The sequence below is a fragment of the Taudactylus pleione genome, unplaced genomic scaffold (assembly GCF_031769625.1).
Source record: "Taudactylus pleione unplaced genomic scaffold, aTauple2 ptg000395l, whole genome shotgun sequence".
In the NCBI taxonomy this organism is placed as follows: domain Eukaryota; kingdom Metazoa; phylum Chordata; class Amphibia; order Anura; family Myobatrachidae; genus Taudactylus; species Taudactylus pleione.
Window position 1 is genome coordinate 3,025,626 of NW_028284796.1, and position 27,110 is coordinate 3,052,735.

Below are 27,110 nucleotides of genomic sequence, written 5' to 3' on the forward strand. Positions count from 1 at the left end.
TCACATGAATGATGGAAACCATCAAAAGATTGCATGACGCTTTTGCTATAATAGATCACTTCGGGGGGTAATAATGTTTATAGACTGGACCTATGGGGAAGGTAACACTAGGCACACCACTGCCAAGGACATAGGAGGGATAATAATAACCCCACTCACTAATGTAATCGGTCAGTGTGGTGAGTGACCGTACTGTATGTACATGTACCTATCAGAGGCAGTCGGGTGTACAAAGATGGCGGCTCTCCCCGTGACGCCGTGTTCTCCGCCCTCTGCCGCGACATAACGTAAGGGAATCGCGCCGGACGTGACGGTGGGGTGTTCGGCTGGTGTGTGTTTCTGGTTGTAGTTGTTCGTTACCGTATAGTAGCAGAATGGGTGTCCCCAAGTTCTACCGCTGGATCTCGGAGCGGTACCCGTGCCTCAGCGAGGTGGTGAGAGAGCATCAGGTACGTTGCCGGCGTGACGTCATCCGGTGACGTCCTCCCTTGTCAGGGCATGTGCCCCCTCCCCAATCCCCGGGTGATGCTGCCAGCCTTGACCTTTCCTGCAGTACAGGGCACAGTCAAGCACTCTCTGTATGCGTCTCATGGCTTTAATATGCCAATGCCCGGGTATAGAGTAGGCATACTCCGGAATCATTCATTTAACCCCCAATAAGCTGCTCTAACTACCTCTACACAGTTCCAACATATACATGTGTTCTCTCCATACTCACCCCTCTGGTTTAAGGCTAATATTACTGCATTGTGACTGGAACTTACAGCCTGCTAAGCACTTTCTATATGTAGCATAGTCTTATGTATCAAATTCCTATATCCTTATAGTTGGTAAGCCTGCCAGCAGGACCCTCTTACCTCGTCTGTCATTTCCCAGTATTATTTTATTACTGTGTTTCCAATCATAAAGCGCAACAGAATATGCTAGGCCTAGTAATAGCCAGCGGCTGTTATCAGTGGGCGCCCAACGGTGCAATTAAATTGTTTCTCGGTTCGGGTGTGAATGCCGCTGGCACACACATTTCTGCTTGCAGCCTTCTGAGGTGGCAGAAATGTGCGAAAACGCTGTGGACCTAACCAGGACTTTAGATGGGTTTAGTCTCTTTACGTGGTCAAACCTGGTCTATTTGGGCTCGACAAGCACGATAATTAATAGGCGCCCAAAAACAATTGAATTGCTCATTAATTAGCACTGCAAAAAAAACATTGCAAATGCACTTATTATTGAGATATGAATAACTGACCTATTATGCAGTGCCATGGGAAGGTTTCATGATTGAGACAAATTACATACAGCAAAATTAACGAGAAAGTAAAGGTGGCCCTGCCCAAATGAGATTACAATGTAATAGGTGTGGATAAAAATACATAACATAAATGCAATAACCATTGTTGCTGGTGGGGAGAGTGTGTGACTTTGTACGTGCAATGTACTTTGAACTGTATTATTACTGGCACTTCTTAGATACTGCTCAAATTACATTGCACTTTCTATTAGTCACTTTGATAAATCTCAATGGAATCGCCCTAACCCTCCTTAGGGGTGCCTAACCCTCCCTCCCAAGTGCCTAACCCTAATCCCCCCCTTCCCCGCTGCCTCAACCTAAGTCCCCCGGGGGGGGTGCCTAACCCTAAATCCCCCCCGGGGGTGCCTATCCCTAACCCTCCCTCCCCCTAGCCTAACCATCCGGGGGGGGGGGTGCTTAACCCTAAATCCCCCCTTCAATCGGGATGCTGGGCGCCTGCCTCCCGGCGTCGGGGAAATGACAGGGGTCTAGATATAGACGCCCGGCATTTCACCCTCGCCGGGATATGACAGTCATCAGCATTATACAACTGGAACATCGTTAGGAATATGTTTTGATAACATGGAACTGTCCCTTGTACTTAGAGGCAGTTGGCAACTGCGCTGCAATATTCTAACAAACTCATTTGTGAAACAATATAACTAGTCTTCATTCTAGCACCCTGCACCTGTCACAACCTTTGCAGTTCCTCTTTCTTGCCTGGGGTGTTGCTCTCTGCTGTGGTGTTTCTAGCGCACAGCTGATGTAACAAACTGCTGAGATTAATCAGTTTATGTGCTAGAAGGAGCAGAGAGTGACAACCCAGGCAGGGGTTGTGACAGGTGCAGGGTGCTAGAATGGAGAATATCTAACTTACAGCCCCCCCTTATAAATTGTGATCATTACTATGGCTAAAATTATTTAGGTGGCACCAATATTGAAATAAAAATCCCTTAAAAGTGGGCAGATTTAGCGGCGCATATGTATTTTACACTGGCAAATGTTAGCATTGCAGTATTGCATTTCCCATTACTAGGAGGTGTGCACCAGACATAGTGATGTTAGCACAAAACGTGCTGGTTATTAATAATAAGTCACAAAACCTCTTCTGCTGAGAACTACTGCAGTAACAAATATGAAGATCTACATGGTATAATATTTCTCCTGCTATTAAGTATAATTATATTAGACATCACCATGGGTATTTACAAAGGTCCTGGATCTGCAAGGTTACCTCTTTATCCTTATATTTTACAGTAGGGTGTGCGCTAGTCCTCAGAATACTTATTTAGTTTAAGGGTGGGAAAAAATTTGCACACTCTGAAACCAGCCCACTGACAGACTGGCACTCATCCAATACTGACCTGTCTGTCACCAATCACAGCTATACAGGTTCTCAGGGAAACAAATAGTAAGCTGATTAGTAAATGGAAAGTCACATAACTGAGGCTTCTTATTTACTGAATAAGGGTGACCTTAGTAATTCATCTCATATTCCATTCATTTTTTTGTTATTGAATATGGAGTGCCAAGAGAGACTACTCTAAATTAAAGTTTAGGCAATTTACCTGTATTTTTATTTAATAACGTCTATTCCTATAGCGCTTACATATTTCGTTGCTCTTTACATTTGGGAATAAAATTAGTAATAAAATAAGACTGGGTAATAGCAGACAGGCAGAGTGGTAAGGGTGGGTACACACTACAGCGATATCTGCACAATATGTAGTTTCGAGGTAAATTGTCAGGACATATTGTGCTGATCGCACAGTGTGTACACTCAGATGCACACTCGTGTGCATCGTGTACGTGATCTTCTGTTTGGCCGTGCTGCACTGTCAATCAGTACAGGAGCAACAATAAATCGTATACGATCAAACGACACGTTAAATCGTTCCGTCGCTTGAAGAACTGCACAGTGTGTATGTTCAATATAGTTTGTTCTGGGATGAAGGAATACTGGAATGACTATTGTGCCATTTTGGCATCTTTCTGATGTGTACCCAGCCTAAGAGGGCTCTACTGGCAAGCTTTCAGTCTATAGGGAAATAGGCATTGATACACAAGGATAGGTGCTACATGTTGCACTTTGGCCAACCAGATTGCAGAGGTTCTTAGTGGGTTGTATGATCCTGTTTCATAGCAATGTTGGCCTGGGGTGTGAGTGTAGAAAGAGAACACGTGCAGTTCTGCGTGGACTGTGTAGTGGGGCTGTAATTGGGTAGGCTAGCTTATGGAGGTTATGTAGGTGGTTCTGGATTTTGTCAGGGATTCGCTTGAATGTATGGAGACTAGGAGAATCTTGAGAACATCTCCCCTTCATGTATTTCAATTTTTTTATTGTTACAATAACAACAAATAAATCTTTTATTTTGGGGTTTTTGACATATGAGAATATGATTCTTAATTCAGGTGAATTCTTTTTTCTTTTTTTTTTTTTTTTTGGTCTCCGAGGTTCTAATATCCCACATATACCCCTTTCACATTGCTATTGGCGGGTCGTACACAGGATTTGTACATACGTTGATCCTGGGTGCGACCCGCCTGAGACCCCTTTCAGACTGGCGCCCCGACCTGTCAGTAATGCCGGGTCGATGACGCCATCGCTGCTGAGCTGGTTCTTAGAGATGATCTCATTTCCAAGAGCCGGCTCTCCGTATGCAGTGAACGGGACCCAGGTTACCCGTTCACACCGCGAGCCGGGTTGAACTCGTGATCAACCCTGCTCGTTACCCAGGTTGAAATGCCGGGTTATTTCAACTGGGCCCTTTCACACTGCACAGTAACCCGGGTTGCTGCGGGTTCATGTGCAGTAACCCAGGTTATTTTATGGCAGTGTGAAAGGGGTAATAGGAAAAAATGACAATCAGCAACAGATATGTGGAGAACACTCTGAATGGATGCAGAGAGATTATAGCAGGGATAACATAAAGGCTGACATGCTAATTTCTAAAAGTCACTATACTTTATGTAGCAAGCTGTTTTCTTTTTCTAAATTCCAATGAATGCTGAAAGTTACAGACTGTATTTCTCTTTCCCCCTAGATACCAGAGTTTGACAACCTGTATTTGGACATGAATGGCATCATCCATCAGTGCTCTCACCCAAACGATGAAGATGTGCACTTTCGAATAACAGAAGATAAGATTTTTGCGGATATATTTCATTATTTGGAGGTGCTGTTCCGTATTATAAAGCCAAGAAAGGTTTTTTTCATGGCTGTGGATGGTGTTGCTCCCAGGGCAAAGATGAACCAGCAGCGAGGGAGACGTTTTAGGTGATTTACTTTCTTTTAAAAGTGTGTGTGTGTGTGTGTGTGTGTGTATATGTATATATATATATATATGTGTGTGTGTGTTTTTAGCTTTTTCTTTTAATCAATTGGTTGTACCTAAACAAAACAAGACCTGTGACCTCTCAAGAAATACTGCCACCATGTACAACAGTGTATAATTTAATTATTACCAGTTATTTATATAGCGCACACATATTCTGAAGCGCTTTACAGAGAATATTTGGCCATTCACATCAATCCCTGCCCCAGTTGAGCTTACACTCTATATTCCCTATCACATGTTCTCACACATACACCGGTTAATTTTTGTTGGAAGCCAATTAACCTATCAGTATATTTTTGGAGTGTGGGAGCCCCCAGAGGAAACCCACACAAGCACAGGGAGAATATACAATCTCCACACAGGTAGGGCAATAATGGGAATCGAACTCATGACCTCAATGCTGTGAGGCAGTAATGCTAACCATTACACCATCTGTGCTGTATATCCTCTCCTGCCAATTTCCTTCAAAGCACAGTGTCGGAGGTGGATTCATTGTAATTTGTTCAATCTATAAGTGGTGGGCTCTCCAGGCCTCTACTAATTTCAGAAGCGTGGCATATTGTCATCATAAAGTTTTTTAAAAAGTACATACTACTAAACCACGTCCAGAAAGCTGGTATATCTTTACGATGACTCTTCACTTTTTCTTTTCTTTTTTTACTCTTTAGTGTATGTTGGCCTTATCCTTTGCACAGTTGCGTCATCGTTGCTACAGCTAGGATTGTGTTCAGTAGTGTTTGTTATCTTTACACAAAGACGAAAACTAAATTCTCCTTACAAAAATAATTCCAGCTTGATCAGGCATGGAGGGCTGATTTTTCTGAAGCGTATTTTTGTTGTCCTTCATATTTGAAGATGTAAAACTTGAACATAAATTTCATTTTCTATTTTAGACTAAGCTAAGCTAAATTTTTGGCTACAGGTGTTCTGTATTGTATTACCATATCCTGTATTCTGAATTGGTGCTACTATACAAATACTTATTTCCTGTATCATCAGTCTCAAATAGAAATTTTGTAACCTACAACGCATATATATTAGCATAAAGGGTTAAGATATTCCCAATAATGATGAAATGCAAATGATGGGCATGTCAGAAATATTTGTTGTGATATCACTGGCAAGACAGGTACACACTGACCTATATTGGCCGATCAATTGATCGGCCAATATATCTGCTGCCCGTCGGCCAGTGTGCGTCATCGTTCACCGACATATCGCATTAGCTGTGCTGCACAGCCGATGGACAGATATGTCTGCAGACATCTGTCCATCGGCAAGTGTGCAGACTGCCCGTACACACACAGAGGCAGCAGTGGGGAGGGTGGCGGGTCAGACACAGATGATGGCCTTTCAGTGTGTATGAACCACCATCATCTGCAGATCACTCAATCTGCAGATATATCTGTATAGTGTGTACCCACCATAAGAGAGGTTTAGACAGACTGATTAATTCCCAGTCATTCACACCATTCTTATTATGCATTTTAAAGATATCTGATTACAGAAAAAAGGATGGTACAGATTGCAAACCAAACAGACTTGGCTAAGTAAAAGTATACAGGTGAAAGCTGTTGTACACAGACTGGAATCAATGCACTTTAATACATTTGGGGACCGTATTGGAGAGATTGATAAACATTTGCAGATGACATTCAGACCATGATTTATTCGAGGGGCATGGGGGAAATATTTACTCCCCACACTACAAGGACTTTCAAAGGACGCTAAACATGGATTTCCAAGAGGGCCAAGCAAATTGAGGTATAAAAAGGTCCTAAAATGCTACACTACTACCATGGAGAATACAGAATACAGAAGCTTCAAGGGCAGCCACATTACTAAGAAGTATTCACCGAGAACGTCTTATACTGGTATGTGAAGTGGGTGAAAGGATCCACTTCCTGGACCCAAGACAAGGTAATAGACTTCATATGCAGAAATCACTTTCACCATCAATGTGCACTGTAGGTGAAGGAATTGGGTGAATCGGAATCAAAAACTTTGGACATTGGGGTGTGGTATAAAAGATTAAAGGTGCCTATACACTTGGCGATATTTTACCTGACCTGACCTATTTCGACGCATCGGCACGACAGATCGTGTAAAATATTCCCAAATCGTGAGTCCCCACTCACGATGCGATGTGCGTCCCCGCTGGTTGTACATCGCCGTGTTGTAGAGCAGATTTGCCAATCTGGGACACAGCGCACTGGAAAAAGTGAAAGGATGCACGATAGATCGTTTGTAAATTGGACACCAAATCGTGTGCAGAGCTGCCGGGAAGGAGTTTCAACGGAGATCGTATACATCGTGGGATCGTGTGCAGATCGCCAAGTGTATCGGCACCTTGAGAAAAACCATAAAAAACATGTTGTCCATTTGAACCTGTCGACCTATTTATTGTTTATTTATTGTTGATCTTCTATTTGGATAGCCTACATTGGCAATATCTGCCCAGTTAATAGACCAATATGAGGCGGTTCAACCACAGTGTCAGGTGCAATAACTCAGCAGTCTGCCCCAAAGTGGAACACTCCTCTTGTGCAACACTCTGTGTCACCAAAAAATGTGGAGGCACCTTCAAGTGTGGTCCATGCAAAGTGAAGGGCTGAAAGTTTCCAAGGTCAACAGAAGGTGCTCATTCTGATATGTACACATTAAAACTCTGCATGCACTGGAACGTATGCAATCTTAAAGTGCCTGAGTGGTGTAATTTGATAGCGATGTAGACAGTGAAATACCTACCATCTAAACATGTTGAAAACATGCCATGAGCATGTAGAGTTGGTAACCACAGTTTGCTGCTTACAGTTGGATGAACCAGGTAGTATCCCATTACTTTATATCTCCTTAAGGATGCCAAAGGTGATGTCGCTGTTGAGAACGTGTGCTCTGACACATGTCCACAAGAGGAAGCAACTGGAGTTGTTGCTGCGGTCCTCTGAAACATATCCAGTAGGAAGCCAGGCCATATTTTCTGGTGATGCTGGACCTAGAAATTATCGTCCATTGGAATCATCTGCTGTGTTGGTTACCAAAAAAGGGCACAACAACTCCAATTTGATGTGAATTATCATTGGTTAAACAATGTGACCATGTCTGATGCCTATCCTGTGTTCCACTGTGTTAGATGAGTTGGATGGAGCAAAGTGTACTTTTACTCTTGACTGGAGGAAGAAGGGATCGACGGAAACCACTGAGCATGTACGAGTTCAAAGTCGTGCTGCTTAAGATGAAGAAAGAGCCTTACTACGTCAGCTTACTTTTAGTAACGTTGGCATTTTCAGTGAGAATTGTAAAAAAAAAAAACAATCAAGAACATAAGATTTTTTGTCCAACCATCCAACTAGTTGATTGGTTGGAATGAATATCTGGTAACATATGGGAGTAACTGATAATCATCAATTTGCTCCTGAATGCCAGAAAACAGATGAAAATGGACGTTCAGACAAGTTTGTTAAATGTTTGATCTAAACAATTTGTTCAAACAACAGTTTTTGTCCATTTTCCGGCGTTTGGGAGCAAATTGCTGATTGTCATTTGCTTTCATACCTTACCAGATTTCAATTCCAACCAATAAACTAGTTGGATGGTTGGACAGAAAATCTTTTACGTGTGTACCCAGTGTAAGACAGGTCTTGAAAACCCAGGGGCAGGTCTAACGATCAGGACAAGTGCCAGATGGGGACCTGAAGTGTGCATTTAGGCTAAAACCGGAATAGCTAGAGATAATCTTGAGACATTCTTTGGTGCTGCTGGGTACTATATTCTCTTTGTTCCTGAACAGTTCTGTAGCCAAGCCCCTGAACCTCCACTAAGAAAATTCTGCAAAGCAGAAGACTGGACATCTGTTTTGTAAGCATTCCAGCTAAGAGGTTCTGTTGATTGGACCAGTGCAGGTTGGGTACGGCATCCTGGCAGTCAGAATGCTGGCCGCAGAGTCTCAGCGTGAACATGCCGTAGATTTTCGTTAAGTATTCTAAGGCTAACCATAATCCACCCCTCCCACAGCCTAAACGTAACCCTCCCCCTAATACTAACCATTTGAGTTGTCAGTATTTTGACCTGTCTGGATCCTGCAGCCGGTATAATGAGCGTCAGGATTCTGACTGTCGGGAAGCCGATTATATCCCCTCCAGTGCTGGTAGTGACAGATTTTATTGTATACAGTAGAAACCGCTGAACCAGGAGGTGTGTTTATGTCACAGTTTAGAAGGCTGCCACTTCACTGTGGTAACTGACGGTAACCCTTTCTTTTCTCATACATGGGGGGACAGGCTTAACCATGGGGGTATAGGTGGTGAGATGGAGCCGTGCAACCCATACTCCCTCTCCCCTATGACCTGCCCCTGCCTAGCAGGCCAGTTTTTTTGTTAGTTTTGTTTGGTGCCCAAAGAGTGGGCTCGTTTTTGGGGGGCCCCATGGATTTCAAGAAAAGGATATTACAGTTAGGAACACTTTTTTTTTTTTTTTAAAGTGGCTGCAACTCCCCTCAGGAGAGAATGGCAGACGTTTTTTTTGCAGAGACTTGCGCTTTTTCATGTTATCCAGAAGTAAGGAAAGGCTAAAGCTGTGAATAAGATCCAGGCTGATTCATGTGCAGGATAAATAAATTAAAATTACAGTGGATTTTATTATCTCTCTGCTGAATTGTGTTTAAAGAAAATCCCAAGCAACCTATAGAAAGAACCAATGTAACGGTATGATTCCTAGATCTTATTGGTATGTACCAGATGTGCTATTGCATGATTAAAAACTACTCTTTAAGATCTTGCATAATTTTTGCACAACTACTATATCTGCTGCAATGTAATGACCTACAGATAATATAATCAAAGTTCTGATCCGAAGTAAGCAGTCGCAAGGACTGCCAATACCCACACCACCTAGAAGTAAGCGTTTCTAGTTGCAGATGAAGGAGCTTGATGGGTGCAGTGCCTAATCTTCTCCTACAATTGGGGATGTGCAGTTGATACTTAAGGTGCGTACACAAGGTACGATATCTATGAACAATATCGTTCAACGATAAATCGTTCATATCGTTCATTTGTATGCAGTGAACGACCGACGATGCGTGTTCCCGCATGGACAATAACGATCTCTATGGTCGTCCGTACATGCAGGCTAACTTGAACGATTTCATTACGATTTGCATGTTCAGAGATGTGGCAGGATGACTTCACTGAAAGATATCTATCATCTTTCAGTGTGTACGCCCAATATTGTTTGTCCTGCACTACAGAAAGTTCAAGGGAAATCGTTCAGCGATATCGTTGGTGGTGAAGATCGTACCGTGTGTATGCAGTGCTTATCAACAGTGGACAATGGAAATGCAGTTCTTATATGTGCCACATTGTTAGACCACTACTTTGTAGCTGATTGGTGGTGCACTAGGGAGTACAGTACAGTTACACTTAAGCAAAGGGAAACCGATGTAGACCCAAAACCAGAAAACTCCTTTTTGGTGCTTGTTTATAAAGTAGATAAATTAAAACTGGACTTTTAATCAGTAAGTATAACATAATGGGGAATAGAATGACATGCAACACATAAGTATACACAAAATATTTAAGTCTGATAAGTCACAAGGTCAAATCCTTTAGAAATACTGAGGCTCTGCAGTAGTATATACATATACTTCATGCTAGCATACATACAGTCAAAAAGTAATTACTCCCACTAGTGAATGTCCTCTTATACCAGTTTCAACTGAATTATAAGAGGACATTCATTACTGCGTGAATTACTTTCTGAGGTGGAGAAACGCGTGAAAGGAGCATTTTAATTGTCAGCCGGTGATCTGTTGTCCTGCACTACGGAAGTCCTGAGAGTTTGGAAGCGCTGAATGCAGTGATCCTTCTGAAAGGCTGCAATATATGGATTGTACCAGCAGCCAGGAGGTGAATTAAACTTTCTGCTCACTAGTGCTAATACAAGAGACCTCAAAAGGATTAGACAATCGTTACTGGCCTGCTAATTTCCAACATTAATAATATATAGCCAGGATTGGGCATTGCTATGACAGTCTTAAGTAACTGGAAACATTTTACTCTACTAATATGAAGACTAACATCATGAGGAATAATTAGTTTCACCACTAACCAAATTACATCTTGGTTTAATCTTCCTATGTTTATGAATGGGCATTTTTCTAATAATAGTAAACTGCAGTGGTTACTAAAAATTTCCAGCTAATATTTTATCTTTGTACTAGCTGCACTAGCCGAGTGTTGTTTTATTGTTTATGTATTTTTATTATCATATTAAAATTATCTGACAACTAGCATTTCTTTTATTGTTCATCATGTTTAAGAGGGTAATACAATTCTGCAGGATGTGCCGCCATGCTTGGCTGTGCACATATTGGTCATATGCGGTACTTGCAACGTTGCAAGTTTACCTACTTACCTCTTTGGACTGCAAGGATTAATTAGCGATTTTGCTGTCCATTTCAGAACAGCACATCGCAGCCATCGTCTTAGTGTCCAAACCTTTGTTCCTTGCATGTACTGACTTAATATAATCCTCACTTGGCAGCAGATATTTCTACTTCAGGGTCCATAGGGTATCCACAGGATACCTTGGGGTATAGGTGTGACGTCAGTCGCAGGGCACCAAAGAGTTAAGCTTTCAGCCTCCCAGGATGCACTAGGTCCCCCTCCTATACCCCGCCCCCGGGCCAAGGCACCTCAGTTTAGTTTGGTGCCCGGCCGGAGTCGGGTGCACCTGTTGGAGTGGGGGCTAGAAGAGCCCCTGAAGCTTATTCTTCATGCAGCTGTGGCTGCACATCTGGATGTACAGCATGGACAGTCAGTCCTGACGTCCATGCTGTCTTCCCTACACCCCGCCGGTACCAGAACGCCGGTACTGATCCGGGGATGCTGGTGGGCGTCTGGGGTCACAGCTAGCGGTGACCCCAGATGCTCCGGACCATGGCCGGATTCAAGGGGGACAGAGGTAAGCAGCGGGGTCCCGCGGTGGGTCCCCGCTGATCACATGGTCCTAAGTCCCCAGGCAGGGGGCTCCCTGGGGACTGGCTGCAGCGTGGAGCCAGGCGACCAACCTGCGCTTCCACTACCCCCTGGGACAGCGGACCGCAGCAGAGCGGTAGCGCTGCGGCGTCCCAGGGGTTAAATGCATGCCAGGGGAGCGCGCCTTCCCTGTCTCACAGCCGGCGCCTCCCCCGCTGCACACAGCCCTCTCTGCATGCTGCCGACTGGTCCTGTGGCAGCGCTCCTCCCCCAGGCCAGCCTCCTCTCTGCTCCTCGGCGGCCATCTTCTCCAGAACGCATGGTGAACGCTGCTGGAAGCGCTGGACGGAAGCATCGTGGTCTGGGTCCCCCCGCATACCTCTCCTCCGCTGTGGTCAGGTCTGTGTATGCAGCGCTGTGTCCTACCAGGCCCTGTGTCTGTGTAGTTGAGTGATCAGCGCTGTTAGTGCAGGAATTGTTATTTTTCTGCATTGTATGTGACTGTGCTAGCGCTGCTGCCTGTAATCTTTTCTTCTCTAAACTGTCAGCTTTATTACTGTCCCTGTTCTTTCTGCTAAAGCCCTTGCGGTGCGGTGCTGCAGGGTGGTCTCTCGCCTATTTAATACTTAATTGGTGAGAGAGGTCACATACGTGGTGCCATCATGTCTGAAAGTGATTTTCCCCTCCGGCTACAGTGTACCACGTGCAAAGTACCGTTAGCGGAGGGGGAGGGTAGCGCGGAGGGCCTTTGCCGGCAGTGTTTGTCCATGGCGCGGCCTATTACGGTTACAGCACCGGTACAGGAGCCGCCCTGGGCTTGTTTCGCTCAGGCGTTAACAGCTTTAGTGGGCCAGTTAGCTCCGCAGCCCGCGTTTACTCCGATGGGTTTGTCCCAGCAGTCTGTGGTGTCGTCACCCATGCAGGGGTTCCCACGACAATTGGTGGTACCCCACAGTCTCCCTATTTCCCCGCTCCCGGGTTCTCAGGAGCCAGCGTGGGTTAACTCCCTGACGAGTTCTGTACAGCACTTGTCGGATGTGTTGCAAGGGGAGTCTGTGATGCGGTCTCATAAAAGGCCGGTGGCGTCTCTGTCCGCTCCTTATGAGGATGACGAAGGGACGTCTGATGATGGGGAGATTCTAGATCCTTACGATCAGGAACCTCTCCATACTAAGGACGCTGATGCTAAGTCCAAAGTATATATTCCTGGACTTATTCGGGCGGTCCGCACAGCCTTGGTGATTGAGGACGAAGTTCCCCCAGCGGCTAAATCTAAGTATGCCTTTTTCAAAGATGTGAAGGGCGATGCCACAGTCTTTCCTCTTTCGGGTCAGTTGGTGGACCATTTAGAGGAGGCGTGGAAACAACCTGGCAAAAGATACCAGCCGCAGAGACGCCTGGCGGTGGCTTATCCGTTCGCGGATAATTATTTTGCGAAGTGGGAATCCCCTCCACAGGTGGATTCTCACGTCACCCGTCTTGTCCGTAGTGCCACATTGCCGATGCCATCCATGTCCTCCCTTAAGGATGCTACGGACCGCAAGGTAGAAATCTGCCTGAAGTCCGCTTATTCCCTTGCTGGGGGGGCAGCACGGCCGGCTATGGCCATTTGCTGGGTTGCCAGAGCGATGGAGCGCTGGGCGGATTCATTAGAGGCTTCTTTTGAATCCGACTGTCCGGCCGATCAGGCGGAGTTGATTGGCAATCTCCGTGATTCGGCCACCTACATCAACGAGGCGGCTCTAGACATTAGTACTCTGGTGTCTAGAATTTCTTCAGCAGCGGTAGCTGCTCGTCGCACCTTGTGGCTGCGATCCTGGAAGGCGGACGCAGATTCCAAGAAAGGTCTGGAAGCGTTGCCGTTTACCGGAGAAGTTCTCTTCGGTCCGGATCTGGATAAGATTGTGGCCACGCTGGCGGCAGCCAAATCTGCCTGTCTCCCGTCGGCCGCTGCTCCTTCTGGTTCGGGACCATCGTCCTTTCGGTCATCTAGGGCCCAGGGCAGGCCCAAACCACAGTCGTTTCCTCGACAGGCTGGCCCTAAGAAATCGGTCAAGCCCCGGAAGCAGGCATGGAGTACCAGACGTCCGGCCCCCAAGCCAGATGGCAAGCCTGCGGCCTGACGGTCCGGGCCTCCCTTTGGGGGATCCCAGGGTGGGAGGCCGCCTGCTACAGTTCGCCCAGTGTTGGTCGACCACTACGACAGACACTTGGGTTCTGGAGGTGGTTTCCCACGGATACGCCCTCTCCTTCCGGCACAGACCCCCGGCTCGCTTCTTCACCACGGGTCTCCCATCAGACCGGAACAAGGCTACGGAGCTGCGGAAGGTATTGCACACTATGCTCCAGGCTGGAGTTATAGTGGCGGTTCCATTCTCCCAGAGGGGCCAGGGTTTCTATTCAAATCTATTTTTGGTACAGAAACCCAATGGGTCATATCGTCCGATTCTCAACCTCAAAGCACTCAACAAGTCTTTGCGGGTCCCGAAGTTTCGGATGGAGACCCTACGGTCCATCATTCTGGCGCTGGAACCTGGGGACTACTTGGTGTCATTGGACATACAGGACGCTTACCTGCATGTCCCTATTCTTTGGTGCCATCAACAGTTCCTCAGGTTTGCAATCAGCAGCGACCACTTCCAGTTTCGGGCGTTACCTTTTGGCCTGGCAACAGCACCACGTGTTTTCACCAAGGTGATGGCGGTCATGGCGGCTTCTCTGCGGCTGCAGGGAGTCCGCATGTTGCCGTATTTGGACGACCTGTTATTGGTGGCAGGATCTCCAGAGCTCCTGTTACGCCACTTGGACCTGACCATTGCACTGCTGCAACGGCACGGCTGGCTAATCAACTGGCAGAAGTCCACTCTAATCCCGTCTCGGAGGATTCTGCATCTTGGAGCCTTATTGGACTCGGGACAGCAAAGGATCTTCGTAACGGAGGACAAGATCTCTGCTTTACAGTCAAGGGTGCGCAGTTGTCTGCACAGCCGCCGGGTGTCCTTACACTCGGCGATGAGGTTACTGGGCTCCATGGTGTCGGTGTTCGACATGGTGGAATACGCCCAGTTTCACTCCAGACCTCTGCAGCACCTGATCCTGTCCAAGTGGAACGGGCTGACTCAGTCTCTGAAGTCCCAGACGATTGTGCTCACCCAGGAGGTTCGCCTGTCCCTTACGTGGTGGTTACAGACGACCCACCTCAACAAGGGACGTCCGTTCTGGGTTCCAAATTGGGTCCTGTTGACAACGGACGCCAGTCTTCGGGGCTGGGGAGCAGTTTCGGGTCCACACTTGTTCCAGGGCAGGTGGACGCCGACAGAAGCGGAGCTTCCAATAAATATCTTGGAACTCCGTGCGGTCTTCAATGCTCTCCAGCAGGCACAGCGGTTTCTCCAGGGTCGCCCGGTGCAGGCCCAGTCGGACAACGCTACCACCGTGGCCTACATAAACAGGCAAGGAGGAACTCGCAGTCGGGCGGCTCTCGTAGAGGTCTCTCGGATCCTGGTTTGGGCGGAGCGCAATCTTCCGGCCATATCAGCGGTCTTCATCCCGGGAGTGCTCAATTGGGAGGCGGACTTTCTAAGTCGCCAGGACGTTCATCCGGGGGAATGGTCCCTGCACCCGGACGTTTTTCAACTACTGGTGGACAGGTGGGGTCTTCCAGAAATCGACCTCATGGCGTCCCGGCACAACAACAAGTTGCCGGTGTACGGGTCTCGCACAAGAGACGAAGGGGCGTCTCTGGTGGATGCTCTGTCCGTCCGGTGGACGTTCCGGTTCGCATACCTGTTCCCTCCGGTCTCCCTTCTTCCACGGGTAATCCGGAAATTCAAACAGGAAGGAGGGACGCTCCTGTTGATAGCTCCCGCGTGGCCCAGACGGCACTGGTTCTCAGACCTTCAGGGTCTGTCCGTGGACATTCCTCTGCGGTTGCCGCTACGACCGGACCTTCTGTCTCAGGGTCCTTGCCTTCACCCGGACCTGACTCGGCTGTCTTTGACGGCGTGGCTGTTGAGACGGCCATGCTGAGGTCCCGGGGGTTTTCCAGCTCTGTGGTGCGTACCATGTTACGAGCTCGGAAACCGTCTTCCGCGAGGATATACCATCGCGTGTGGCATACGTTCTTCCAGTGGTGTCGACCGAGAGGTTATGCACCGCGGGAGTTTCGTCTGTCTCGGATTCTCGCCTTCCTGCAAGCGGGACTAGATCATGGGCTTCGCCTTGCTTCTTTGAAGGTACAGGTTTCGGCCCTATCTGTCTGGTTTCACCGTAGGATTGCTACAATCCCGGATGTGCGCACCTTTATGCAGGGTGTTCTCCGCATTCAGCCGCCCTTTGTTCCACCTGTGGCGCCTTGGGATTTGGCTGTGGTCCTGAGGGCTCTCCAAGGACCGCCGTTTGAACCACTGGGCTCAGTGGATCTTAAATGGCTAACAGCTAAGACTGTTTTCCTTCTGGCCATTGCTTCGGCCAGACGTGTTTCTGAGTTAGGGGCTCTTTCTTGTAGACCCCCTTTCTTGGTTTTTTATGGGAACAGGGCAGTGCTCCGCACTCGGCCCGAGTTTCTTCCCAAAGTTATTTCCCAGTTTCATATTAACGAGGAAATAGTTGTTCCGGCCTTTAACTCACCGGGTCTTTCCGTGGGTGAGGCCTCTTTGGATGTTGTGCGGGCCTTAAGGACTTATGTTGACCGCACTTCTTCGTTTAGGAAGTCGGACGCTTTGTTTGTCCTCTTTGGCTTCCGTAAAAAGGGTTGGCCTGCTTCAAAGCAAACTTTGGCAGCCTGGATCCGTATGGCTATTTCTGAAGCTTATCTTCATGAAGGCCTACCGGTCCCTCCTTCTCTGAAGGCTCATTCCACTAGGTCTGTGGGTCCTTCGTGGGCAGCTCGACGTGGTGCCTCGGCAGTTCAGATCTGCAAGGCTGCTACGTGGTCTTCTGTCCATACCTTCGTGAGGTATTACAGGTTTGACACCTTCGCCTCTCAGGATGCTTCCTTCGGGCGGCGGATTCTCCTTTCTGCACAGGAGCGTCCCCACCCTTAAAGGATACTGCTTTGGGACATCCCCAAGGTATCCTGTGGATACCCTATGGACCCTGAAGTAGAAAATATGAGATATGGTAAGAACTTACCCTTGTTATCTCTATTTCTACGAAGTCCATAGGGTTCCACAGGACTCCCGCCCTGTCGCACCTGTGCTGCAGATGGGCTTTGCTCTGGTCACCGGTTTTCCGTCTCCCTCTGGTGAGAATGTGATTCTTGTATGTGTCCAGATCTTTGTTCTCTCTCTTCCTTCTCCTCCTCCGGCCTATGGCTTGGTAACTAACTGAGGTGCCTTGGCCCGGGGGCGGGGTATAGGAGGGGGACCTAGTGCATCCTGGGAGGCTGAAAGCTTAACTCTTTGGTGCCCTGCGACTGACGTCACACCTATACCCCAAGGTGGAACCCTATGGACTTCGTAGAAATAGAGATAACAAGGGTAAGTTCTTACCATATCTCATATTTTATTGCTCCTAGGAGCGTTAGATGATGCCTGGTTTGCTCTAGTTAAAATTTAGCATGTAAGATATTCAATACTCCTCCAGTAAAAAACAGGCCCTGTCATGGAAATCTTAAGCGCGGAATTAATTTCCATGCTATGTCCGCAAAGCGCCATGTGGACAGTTGGAACTCTGGCACCTAGGGACCACTAAAATCACCTATGTTGTCTTGCAGACCATAGAGGTACTTAATAAAATGAACAACATTGGGTTACTGTAATTCTTGGGGGCAGGGAGGGGAGTGCAGCACGACATTGTGGTGGCACGTTACAGAGAATTTAATCAACGTCCTATTTCTTAACAATCTATTCTTTAGTTGCATTGTCACTGAGTTGACATTTGATTTTCAATGTCACGCATATTTTTAAACTAATTTTTCTGCATTTTGAAACCACAAAATATTCCCATACATAATGCATGTCCTGTCAGAATGTAAAAAACTCCAATTCCCAACCATTTAGCTCACTGATCTCCCTTCACAATCCAGCAGTTTCTTTTTCAGTTGCTTATTTTATTTTTATTATTTAATTTTATTTATTATTGTGATTATTGTTGACGGTGGAAGTATTCAGTTTTATGCCACTGTTAACACTTTGTCTAGGTGTGATATGTATTCATTCTCTAGCGGCAGCAAAAGCTGAAAATACATTTTTACATTGACATTTGTGCTGCAACATGCTATGGCTTTTTTCAATTCTGTAACAATTCTGAATAGTTTACATTATGCCATGTTCTATCCGCTTTGTAATGCACCTGTAAATGTAGATGGCTTTTAGTACTCCAGTTTTTGCTAGATGAGCTCTATTTTGATGGAAAGCAACGTAAGCTGGACTGCTGAAGGTTGCTATCCTTTCCCTGGACATTGTTGCAGTGTTGAAATCAAATGGAGAATTCTGGTTTATTATTTGTCTTCTGTGCTATAGATTGTAATAATGTAACATAGACGTGTTTGCCTATGTAAATACTTTATAGGAAGTGTCAGTGTTCACATTTGTTTTTTTGTTTTGTAATCTAGATCTGCGAAAGAGGCAGAAGACAAAATAAAGAAGGCTATAGAAAAGGGCGAGGTGTTGCCAACAGAATCTAGGTTCGACTCCAATTGTATTACTCCTGGTAAGAGGATACTTTATACTGCTGTAGACCTAAAACCATACTTGCTAACTCTCCCTGATTATAGAAATAGTAGCAATCTCCCTGACTCCCTGAAGAGTCTAGCAATCTACCTGATTGCACCTTACCCCCATTATGGAATATATATATTATTCAAATGGGATCATAAATATAATTTCCTTGCATTGGTTATAAGGCACAAACCTACAGACATTTTCTGAAACGTATCATTGTGTTTTCATCAACAAGTAGATCTTACGAACTGCTTTGGGGCTCATTTATATTTGACTGTAAATCTATTTATGAAACTCCTCTCAGATGTAGCAGTACACTCCCACTTTACCGCCACGTTCATAGGTGCTGCTTTTACAATCTCCCTGAAATGCTTTTCAAAAGTAGGCAAGTATGCCTAAAACAGGTTCAGTAATTGATGTGCTGGGTTCTGTTGCTATAGAACTTTTGCTGTAATCTTACAAAGCATTGTGTGCATGCTAGATGGTTACGTTTTCTCAATCTTCTTATTTCACTTATGCCTGTAAATGTTTCCTTTGGTCTAAACATGTTTTCAAAGCAACCATCTTTAACTATGGGTTTATTCATACCTCTCATTTCTTGTGTTTATATTTTTATTCTTGAAATTGATATGTATATTTTTTTCAATGGATACTTTTTAAACTTTTTTTTTTAAATGCCAATGGCTTTCATATTGTACAGGGTTAGAATGTGTCTAATCAGTCATGGTGAGTGCAGATACAGCTCGGGTGTGCTCTGGCATGTGTGGCATAAGTAAGATGACAAAATCCACCTGTAAGCACAAGCTCTGAAATCAACAAGATTTAGCTAATTTACAACTAGTGGTCATGTTTACATCTGTTTTATACACTGTACTGGGGGCTGTACCTGTGGTTCTGCATTTAATTACCCCAAGCGAGGGGCTGGCACATGCCACTTGGTTCCTGGCTTGCTGCCCAAGTTTTGGAGCTAGCACTTAGTTATCGGCTGCATCTTTGGTGGGCAGCTGGTTGGAGTCTCTGGAGCTGGTGTTCTGTCTGTATACATGAATTTTGATAATTCTCTGCCGTTTGCATCAAGTGTACCCTGCACCTCTAAAACTTAGTACAAATTTGTCTAATCCTCCAGGTGTGCAACTCCCTACCAGACTGTTGACACAATCCTACTGTAGACCTAGGGCCTCATTCAGACCCGCTCGCAAGTGCTATGCACTCGCAAGCGGGTCGATGGTTGTGCATTGTGGCATGTGCGACATGCGCAATGCGCGTGCACAAGCCCCGTAGCGAGTGAGAAATTCACTCGCTCCGGGGCTCGCTACAAATGGGGCGGCTGTCGATGTTGATCTTGCAGGCGGGGTGGGGGGGTGGCCGGACAAACTGAGGCGTTCCTCCCGTTTGTAGGCGGCCCTACTGACAGCAAGCCCCGATGGTCGCGACCATCACCTGGCCACTCGCAAAAGCTGTGGGTGGTCACCCATAGCTTAGCGAGCGGCCAGGAGGCCGGCTTTAAAAAAAAAAGTGTCCGCCCTCATTCAGAGCGACCGCTCGCTTTTTGCGAGCGGCTCTGAATGAGAGCCCTAGTTCAAAGATACAACAGCTTGAAAAAGGCCACAGCGGTGGCTGAAACGTGTTGCTGTTCTCCAATTACAAATATACCACCGGTGGACAAAAGCTCACCTTGTTACTAAGGCCGACCGGGACTTGCTGACCATACTCCGAAGACTGTTCGTGAGTTTTGAAAAACACGTCCTTCCTCTAAAGTGCTTCCTATCGAGGGTAGACAGGAGAGACGTGTGGCCATCTGCTCCCATATAAAACACACAGCACTTGTCAGATATTCAGTGTAATAACACCGAGCTCCTAATTAGCGGCCGCTGCAGATGGAGCCTGTGACAGCTGCCTTTAACCTCTCATGGAGCTGGCATCTAAACAAGGGAGAGAAAGTGCCTCTATTCATAGAGGACTCTGCCTATATATACAGTATATAGAAAAGGAAACTCAAAGGAGTGTCTGGGACTGCTGGTAAATACAAGTGTGGTAATCGTTTTTTCAGTATTCTAAAATCTTATCTCGGTCTGCTAAATCGGACTATTTTTAAAGCTCTAATTACATTCTCAATGGCTGGATAAGCACTATAACAACGAAGGATATTTTAAGATCACCATTATTACAAGTGCTCTTAAATTACGGTACTTTTGATAAGATCAATTGAAAGTAAAGACATATTTATTCATCTACATATTTTAATTGTTTTTTATTATGCGAGTTGCTGTGTTTGTTGTGAGCAGCTAGGAATGGAGGTGAAGTACAATAATACAATGTAACAGAATTAGAGTATGAGTATATCTATGTATCGAATTGAAAGTTGGTACTGATACTATAATATGGATATAATTTTAAAAGCTGAACTCCTATGAAGGGCCGTATTCAATTAGTTTTGCATCGGCGAGAAAGTTCCACCTGCCAGACTTTTCGCCACCTTTGCGTGTTTTGGACGCGATAACTTTTCGTGCGCACTCCCGATTTACTCCGTATTCAATTAGAGAACAAGAGGGGTTTACCCGCACGAATATTATTATAAACGTATTTATTTGAGTCCTTCCTTATCTTAACAAATATCACATTATATAGTAGGCATAATGCCTTGCAAATTTCACTACTATTATAAGAGGAGGTGCACCCAGGAATATGTATCACAATCTAGCTATACCAAAGAGAGAAGAAGATAATTCCTTTGTGAGGCACTCACGGACTCAAAAGTTGTATCAATCGATATTAATAACATTGATCGAATTGAGGAATTGTCATGTAATTATTAAAACATAACTTTTATTAGTATTATTAATAAATAAAAAGTAGTCCGCGAAATATAATATTACTATACAAAAATCATATTAATAAAATTGTGTTGTGACCAAATTGTACTGTGTATTTATTGCTATTATATTGCCTCTAAATGGTCATATACCTAGGTGTCTGTAACTAAGGGGACATAACCATTATTCACTAATCTTCATGACAAATTGGATAATGTCTCAAGGGTCCATGAGTCTCATATACCTTCATAATCATCAAGAAAATTGTTTGTGAATAAAATTCGTAATCACAAATCCCTAAGCGCTTGAATGATCAGGTGTAAGGTAATAATAAACTGCCACTATTTAAACATCCACAGGTTTGCTCCTAATTACCCCGGAGTTAAATCACCTCTTACAAAGGTGTCTAGATTGAAAAAACACCCACTGATATATTAATCATCCATCAAGTGGCATGGTTCAGCCAAAAACATCCATATAATCCTAATAATAAAGGGAAGCATCTTAATCTTCCTTCAAGTGCGTTCTGAAATTAGCGGATTATGATGCATGTTATGGTGTATAAAGAATCAATATCATAAATAGATTATGATGGTTCCCGAGTTTATATAACATTGACAAAGTTCAAATATAGTATTACACTTTATTAGGTATGTTCAATCCTATAGGCCAAGAATGTTCACATGAGCTCAATATAAATAGCCATATATTTAATATGATATATTTTATACACATGCCATTTAGTTCAACAGCTTATGATGAATGATTATAATACGTATCCGAGATCAATGTTATTATCCTTCATGGATCTCTTAAATATAAATACATTCATCATAAAACTAATATTCTTAATCAGTGATAATCTCCGGGCGAGTCTGATTGTGATTTGTGGGTTTGTAATACATTGACAGAGTTCCACGTGTCTCACTGCATCTTATATTGCAACATGTCAAATACAATGTTGCACTTTATTATGTATACTCCGTCCTCTGCTCCCAATCATATAGTCCCCCTGTCTAACAGACACCCTTCATTCTCAGTATCCTTATTCCATGGTGGTTACACAAGCACAAACATAACACATATAAAATTGATACACGCGGGACCGCGTGCACCGCGTGTCTCCTGACGCGCGTTTCGCTACAACTGCTTAATCATAGGATCAACCCGTTGCACGGGCTGACAGTTCTTTTATTCAACTCACTGGCCAATCAGAGTCTCATTCAGTTTGATGGATATACACAGTAGCCAATCATCGTCCTTCATATTGCAGGACTGCTGTCTAGACCAATAGGAGCAGGCTGTCAGCTTCCCCATTGGTCAGATCTCGTGTTTCACTCCTGATACCCAGGAAAAAGTGCTTGTCAGTTCTCCCACTGATCACACATACAAATCCAAGAATTTGCTTTGTAAATAAATGGATTATGTTCCGTTATTTGGATGTAATAAATCGATAGTCACTAATAGTACCTAAAACAGAAGTGCCTGCCAGTTCTCCCACTGGTCACACTTATAAGTCCAAGGATTTATTCTATAACTAAATGAATTGTACTCCATTATTTTAGATGTAATCAATCAATAGTCATATAGTGTTCCCTCTAGCTCCGTTGGGAGGCAGAGCGCCGGAGCTAGAGAGTGCATGCCCGAGCGCGCGCCCGAGAAGGGGGCGTGGTCATTGGAAAAGGGGGCGTGTCTATAAGACGCGTCCCCTTTTCGTCACTCTTGGGGGCGTGCCCGGCACTTACGGACACGCCGGGCAGCCCCCAAGCCCTGCAGACAGGGAGAATAGATGCCGGGCGCATGCGCCCGGCGTCTATTCTCCGGCGGTGACCGGGTCACCGCATGTTTCTCCACCCGCGGGACACTGCGTCCCGCAGGTGAGAACGGCTCCCGCAGGCTGTGAGGGCAGGGTGCTTTTTGCCCTCCAGCTAAAACAGCCTAGCGGGACCGCTAGTCATATACCGTATATACTCGAGTATAAGCCGAGGTACCTAATTTTACCACGAAAAACTGGGAAAACTTATTGACTCGAGTATAAGCCTAGGGTGGGAAATGCAGCAGCTACTGGTAGTAATCCCCCCCCTGGTACTGTCCCCAGTAGTAATCCCCCCCTGGTAGTGCCCCCAGTAGTAATATCCCCCCCTGGTAGTGCCCCCAGTAGTAATATCCCCCCCTGGTAGTGCCCCCAGTAGTAATAACCCCCCTGGTAGTGCCCCAGTAGCAATATCCCCCCCTGCTAGTGCCCCCAGTATTAATCCCCCCCTGGTAGTGCCCCCAGTAGCAATATCCCCCCCCTGGTAGTGCCCCCAGTATTAATCCCCCCCCCTGGTAGTGCCCCCAGTAGCAATATCCCCCCCTGGTAGTGCCCCCAGTAGCAACATCCCCCCATGGTAGTGCTCCCAGTATTAATCCCCCCCCCCCCTGGTAGTGCCCCCAGTAGCAATATCCCCCCCCCCTGGTAGTGCCCCCAGTAGCAATATCCCCCCCTGGTAGTGCCCCCAGTATTAACCCCCCCTGGTAGTGCCCCCAGTAGCAACATCCCCCCTGGTAGTGCCCCCAGTATTCCCCCCCTCCCTGGTAGTGCCCCCAGTAGCAACATCCCCCCCCTGGTAGTACCCCCCATTATTAATCCCCCCCCTCTGGTAGTGCCCCCAGTAGCGATATCCCCCCCCCTGGTAGTAGCCCCCCCAGTAGAAAGAAATGTAGAAAAAACAAACACTTACCTGTAACCCCGCTCCTGGTCCCGACGCTGCTACAGGCTCCTCCGCCGCTTTGCATAATGGGAGAGACGTCGTCATGACGACGTCTCTCCCATTACCCACTGCGGGAGCCGGAAGATGGCTCCCGCAGTGGGAGCAGCAGTAGCCGCTGAGAGTCTGACAGACTCTCAGCGGCTGCTGATTATACCAAACACATAGCTGCCGGCTCCGGCGGCTGTGTGTTTGGCAGTGTGTAGTGCTGACTGAACTCCGTCCGGTCAGCGCTACACACGCGGTGCAGGCTGTGTCACAGTGACACAGTCTGCACCGCGGCCCGCATGGTGCGCTACTCAGCAGCGTACCATGCGGGCATGACTCGAGTATAAGCCGAGGGGGTGCTTTTTCAGCACAAAAAATGTGCTGAAAAACTCGGCTTATACTCGAGTATATAACCAAAATCACACCAATATAAATACATTGAATAAAAATACCCAAACCAATAAATATTACATAAAAGAAATATATAAATTGTATTTTATATCCCTCCTAATCTAATAGACCTCCGCAGTGTCATAGTTTTCTTATATTAATTATTGATGTACATATAGCTATGTTCATAAAAAACAAATTCAATTATTACTAGTCCCCACAGTATATAACAAATATATGTGTATAGGTGCTATTATCAATACAGTACATTAAATCAATGTTATAATATAACATCTCAAAATTATTATAACATAATTCATATTGTGCCCAAATTAATAAAAAGTGAAATTAGTGAAAGAAACAAAACAAAAAAACACACAATGTGAAAAAATATAACTTGTAAAAGGATCAATAAAGTAAGAAAATGTGAGACAATTAGTGTAAAGTTAATCAATACGATATTTATTAAAAAATATATATATGACCAGACACAGAACTGGCATGAAGGACTCTTACATCTTAAGCAATCTGTATAAACAGACAAGGGCTTGGTGGGAGATGATAACTTTTGATAATTATATTAAACAAAAAATATCTCCCAGGGGCCTTAGGCCACGAGAGTTCCCCTCTTTTGAATTGGCTACTGAAAATCTCAAAAAAGAATGGGAAGAGACTCTGAAAAAATGTACAGATGAATTTATGTTGATATTAATTAACATGACAATCTCTTACTAGAAAAGTAAAGTAAAGAGAGTGATCATTTAACATCTGATTTAAAACAATTTGAACAAGATACGAAGTTTCAACAAACATTTGAAAAGTATAAGAAGGAGATAGCTGAATATGAAACAGCCTTGATTGAGAGAAAGAAAAGGAAATTTGCTAGGGACAAAAGGGACTATGATCAAAATCAAGTCTTCAGATGGAGCTCAAAGGGTGGTAGAAACTTCCCTGAAGATAGGAGACCATCACATGGATATACTTCTTCGGACCAGGAGTCAGTAGGAACTGACTCCTCCAGTCATTCTTTTCAATTAAAAGCGAATCTTCCTACTTATACAACAAGAGATTTTTTAGATCAACATCAGGGTCCTATTTTGGACCAAAGACCACGAAGAGGAAGATCAGGAGGGGTGGGAAACACCAGAAACAGAGAACAATGGGAATCACAAGATGTTCCCAAATATTCAAAAAGACCATACAAGAGACGGTAGAAAAGAAAGATAGTGAATTATTAATTTAACCTCCAGAGAACTTAATGAGACACATATCAAAGTTCTCAGTAGAGGTTTATCTTTTTCTCCAAATACACATTTTGACAGTTTTAAATGGGAAAAAGATCTTCATCTTTTTGGGAGAAAACTTCTCCTTTAATAAATTCTATTCTCAGGTACGTCCATGTGGTGATAGAGAGTCTTTGTCAGCGAATAATTCAGATATGACAGCAGAATTTTCTCTGGAAGATATGCAATCAATTCAAATTCTTGAGGATCTAGAAGAAGAATCAGGTACATCTACAGTAAATGATGAGAACACTACTGGTCCCAGACCTATTTGTAAAAAGAAGGGAACTTTTTGTCCGCCTACCAACATATGTCCATCTATTGGTATTTTTATGGATTTAGTCTCTCGGGATCTAGACACAATTTGGAGTAGAAATAAACATCCATATGTAGGAAACCTAACAAAAAAAGAATAAGATACTGATGGAAATACGGTCATGGGACGATGCTATCCGAAGGTTTAACTATAAGGGGGGTAATGTCGTCCTGTGGGATAAAGAGAAATACGTATATGAGGCAAATAAACAACTGAAAGACCAGACTTGTTATAAACAGTTATTATTCAACCCAATGGAGGACTTCAAGAGACAATATGATCTGATTATCAAGGGAGCATATGATCAGGGTGTGATAACTAAAACCGAATATCAATTTTTGGAAGTCAAAGAACCTACAGTACCAACATTTTATATGCTCCCGAAAATTCATAAGAACAACAAGGTACCCCCTGGACGCCCCATAGTATCGGGCATTAAGGGCCTCACGGAAAATGCTAGTAATTTCTTGGATACTCATTTGAGAAGGTTTTTTACAATTTTACCCTCATATGTTAGGGATTCAATGGAAGTTTTACAAAAACTAGATGAGATCTATATTGATGAAGAAGTTATACTTGTTACTTGTGATGTAGAGTCCCTCTACACCAGTATCAAACACGACAAGGGTGTGGATTCAGTGAGATACTATTTAGACAAGGAGGGAATGACTTCTTTTGGTGAATTTTTGGTGGTTTTACTTAAATTTATTTTGACCAAGAACTTCTTTGTTTTTAACGAGAAGTTTTTCCTACAAATTCGTAGCACGGCGATGGGGGCAGCGTGTGCCCCCACGTGCCAATATATATCTGGGTTGGTGGGAGGAGACAATGGTCTTCAATTAACAAAATGAACCTTACACTCAACATGTCTTGATTTGGATACGCTATATAGATGATCTATTAATCCTATGGGATGGGTTAGAAGATCTCCTTACTGAATTTATAGGTATTCTTAATAATAATGACTTGAATTTGAAACTTACCTGTGAAACTAATCACACAGAGGTTACTTTTCTTGATTTAAAAATACAGAAACAATCTGATGGTCGAATCCAAACTGACCTTTATAGACAAGTTACGGCAACTAATAGTGTACTACATAACACTAGTGCGCATTTTCCACCTGTTTTGAGAGGGATTCCTAAAGGTGAATTTTTACGCCTAAGGAGGAATTGCTCTAATCTAGATATCTTTCATGTCAGATCGGATGAATTAAAAGAAAGACTAATCAATAGAGGATATAGTAAAAGAGCAATTAAAAAGGCTAGGTATTATGCCCTTTCTAAAGATAGGAATTCTTTATTATAT

The 27,110-nt window shown here is 44.7% G+C and overlaps 1 protein-coding gene across 2 annotated transcripts in view; it reads left to right on the forward strand.

The window, feature by feature from the left end:
* Positions 1 to 315: 315 nt before the first annotated feature.
* The window catches only part of XRN1 (5'-3' exoribonuclease 1), a 209,917-nt gene continuing 183,122 nt past the window's right edge, over positions 316 to 27,110 (forward strand). For both annotated transcript variants that reach the window (XM_088446275.1, XM_088446277.1), the window contains exons 1-3: positions 316 to 449; positions 4,330 to 4,562; positions 18,154 to 18,251. In XM_088446275.1, the coding sequence (XP_088302401.1) occupies positions 375 to 449; positions 4,330 to 4,562; positions 18,154 to 18,251 (406 nt within the window). In that variant the 5' untranslated portion in view covers positions 316 to 374. The remainder of the gene's footprint in view (positions 450 to 4,329; positions 4,563 to 18,153; positions 18,252 to 27,110) is intronic.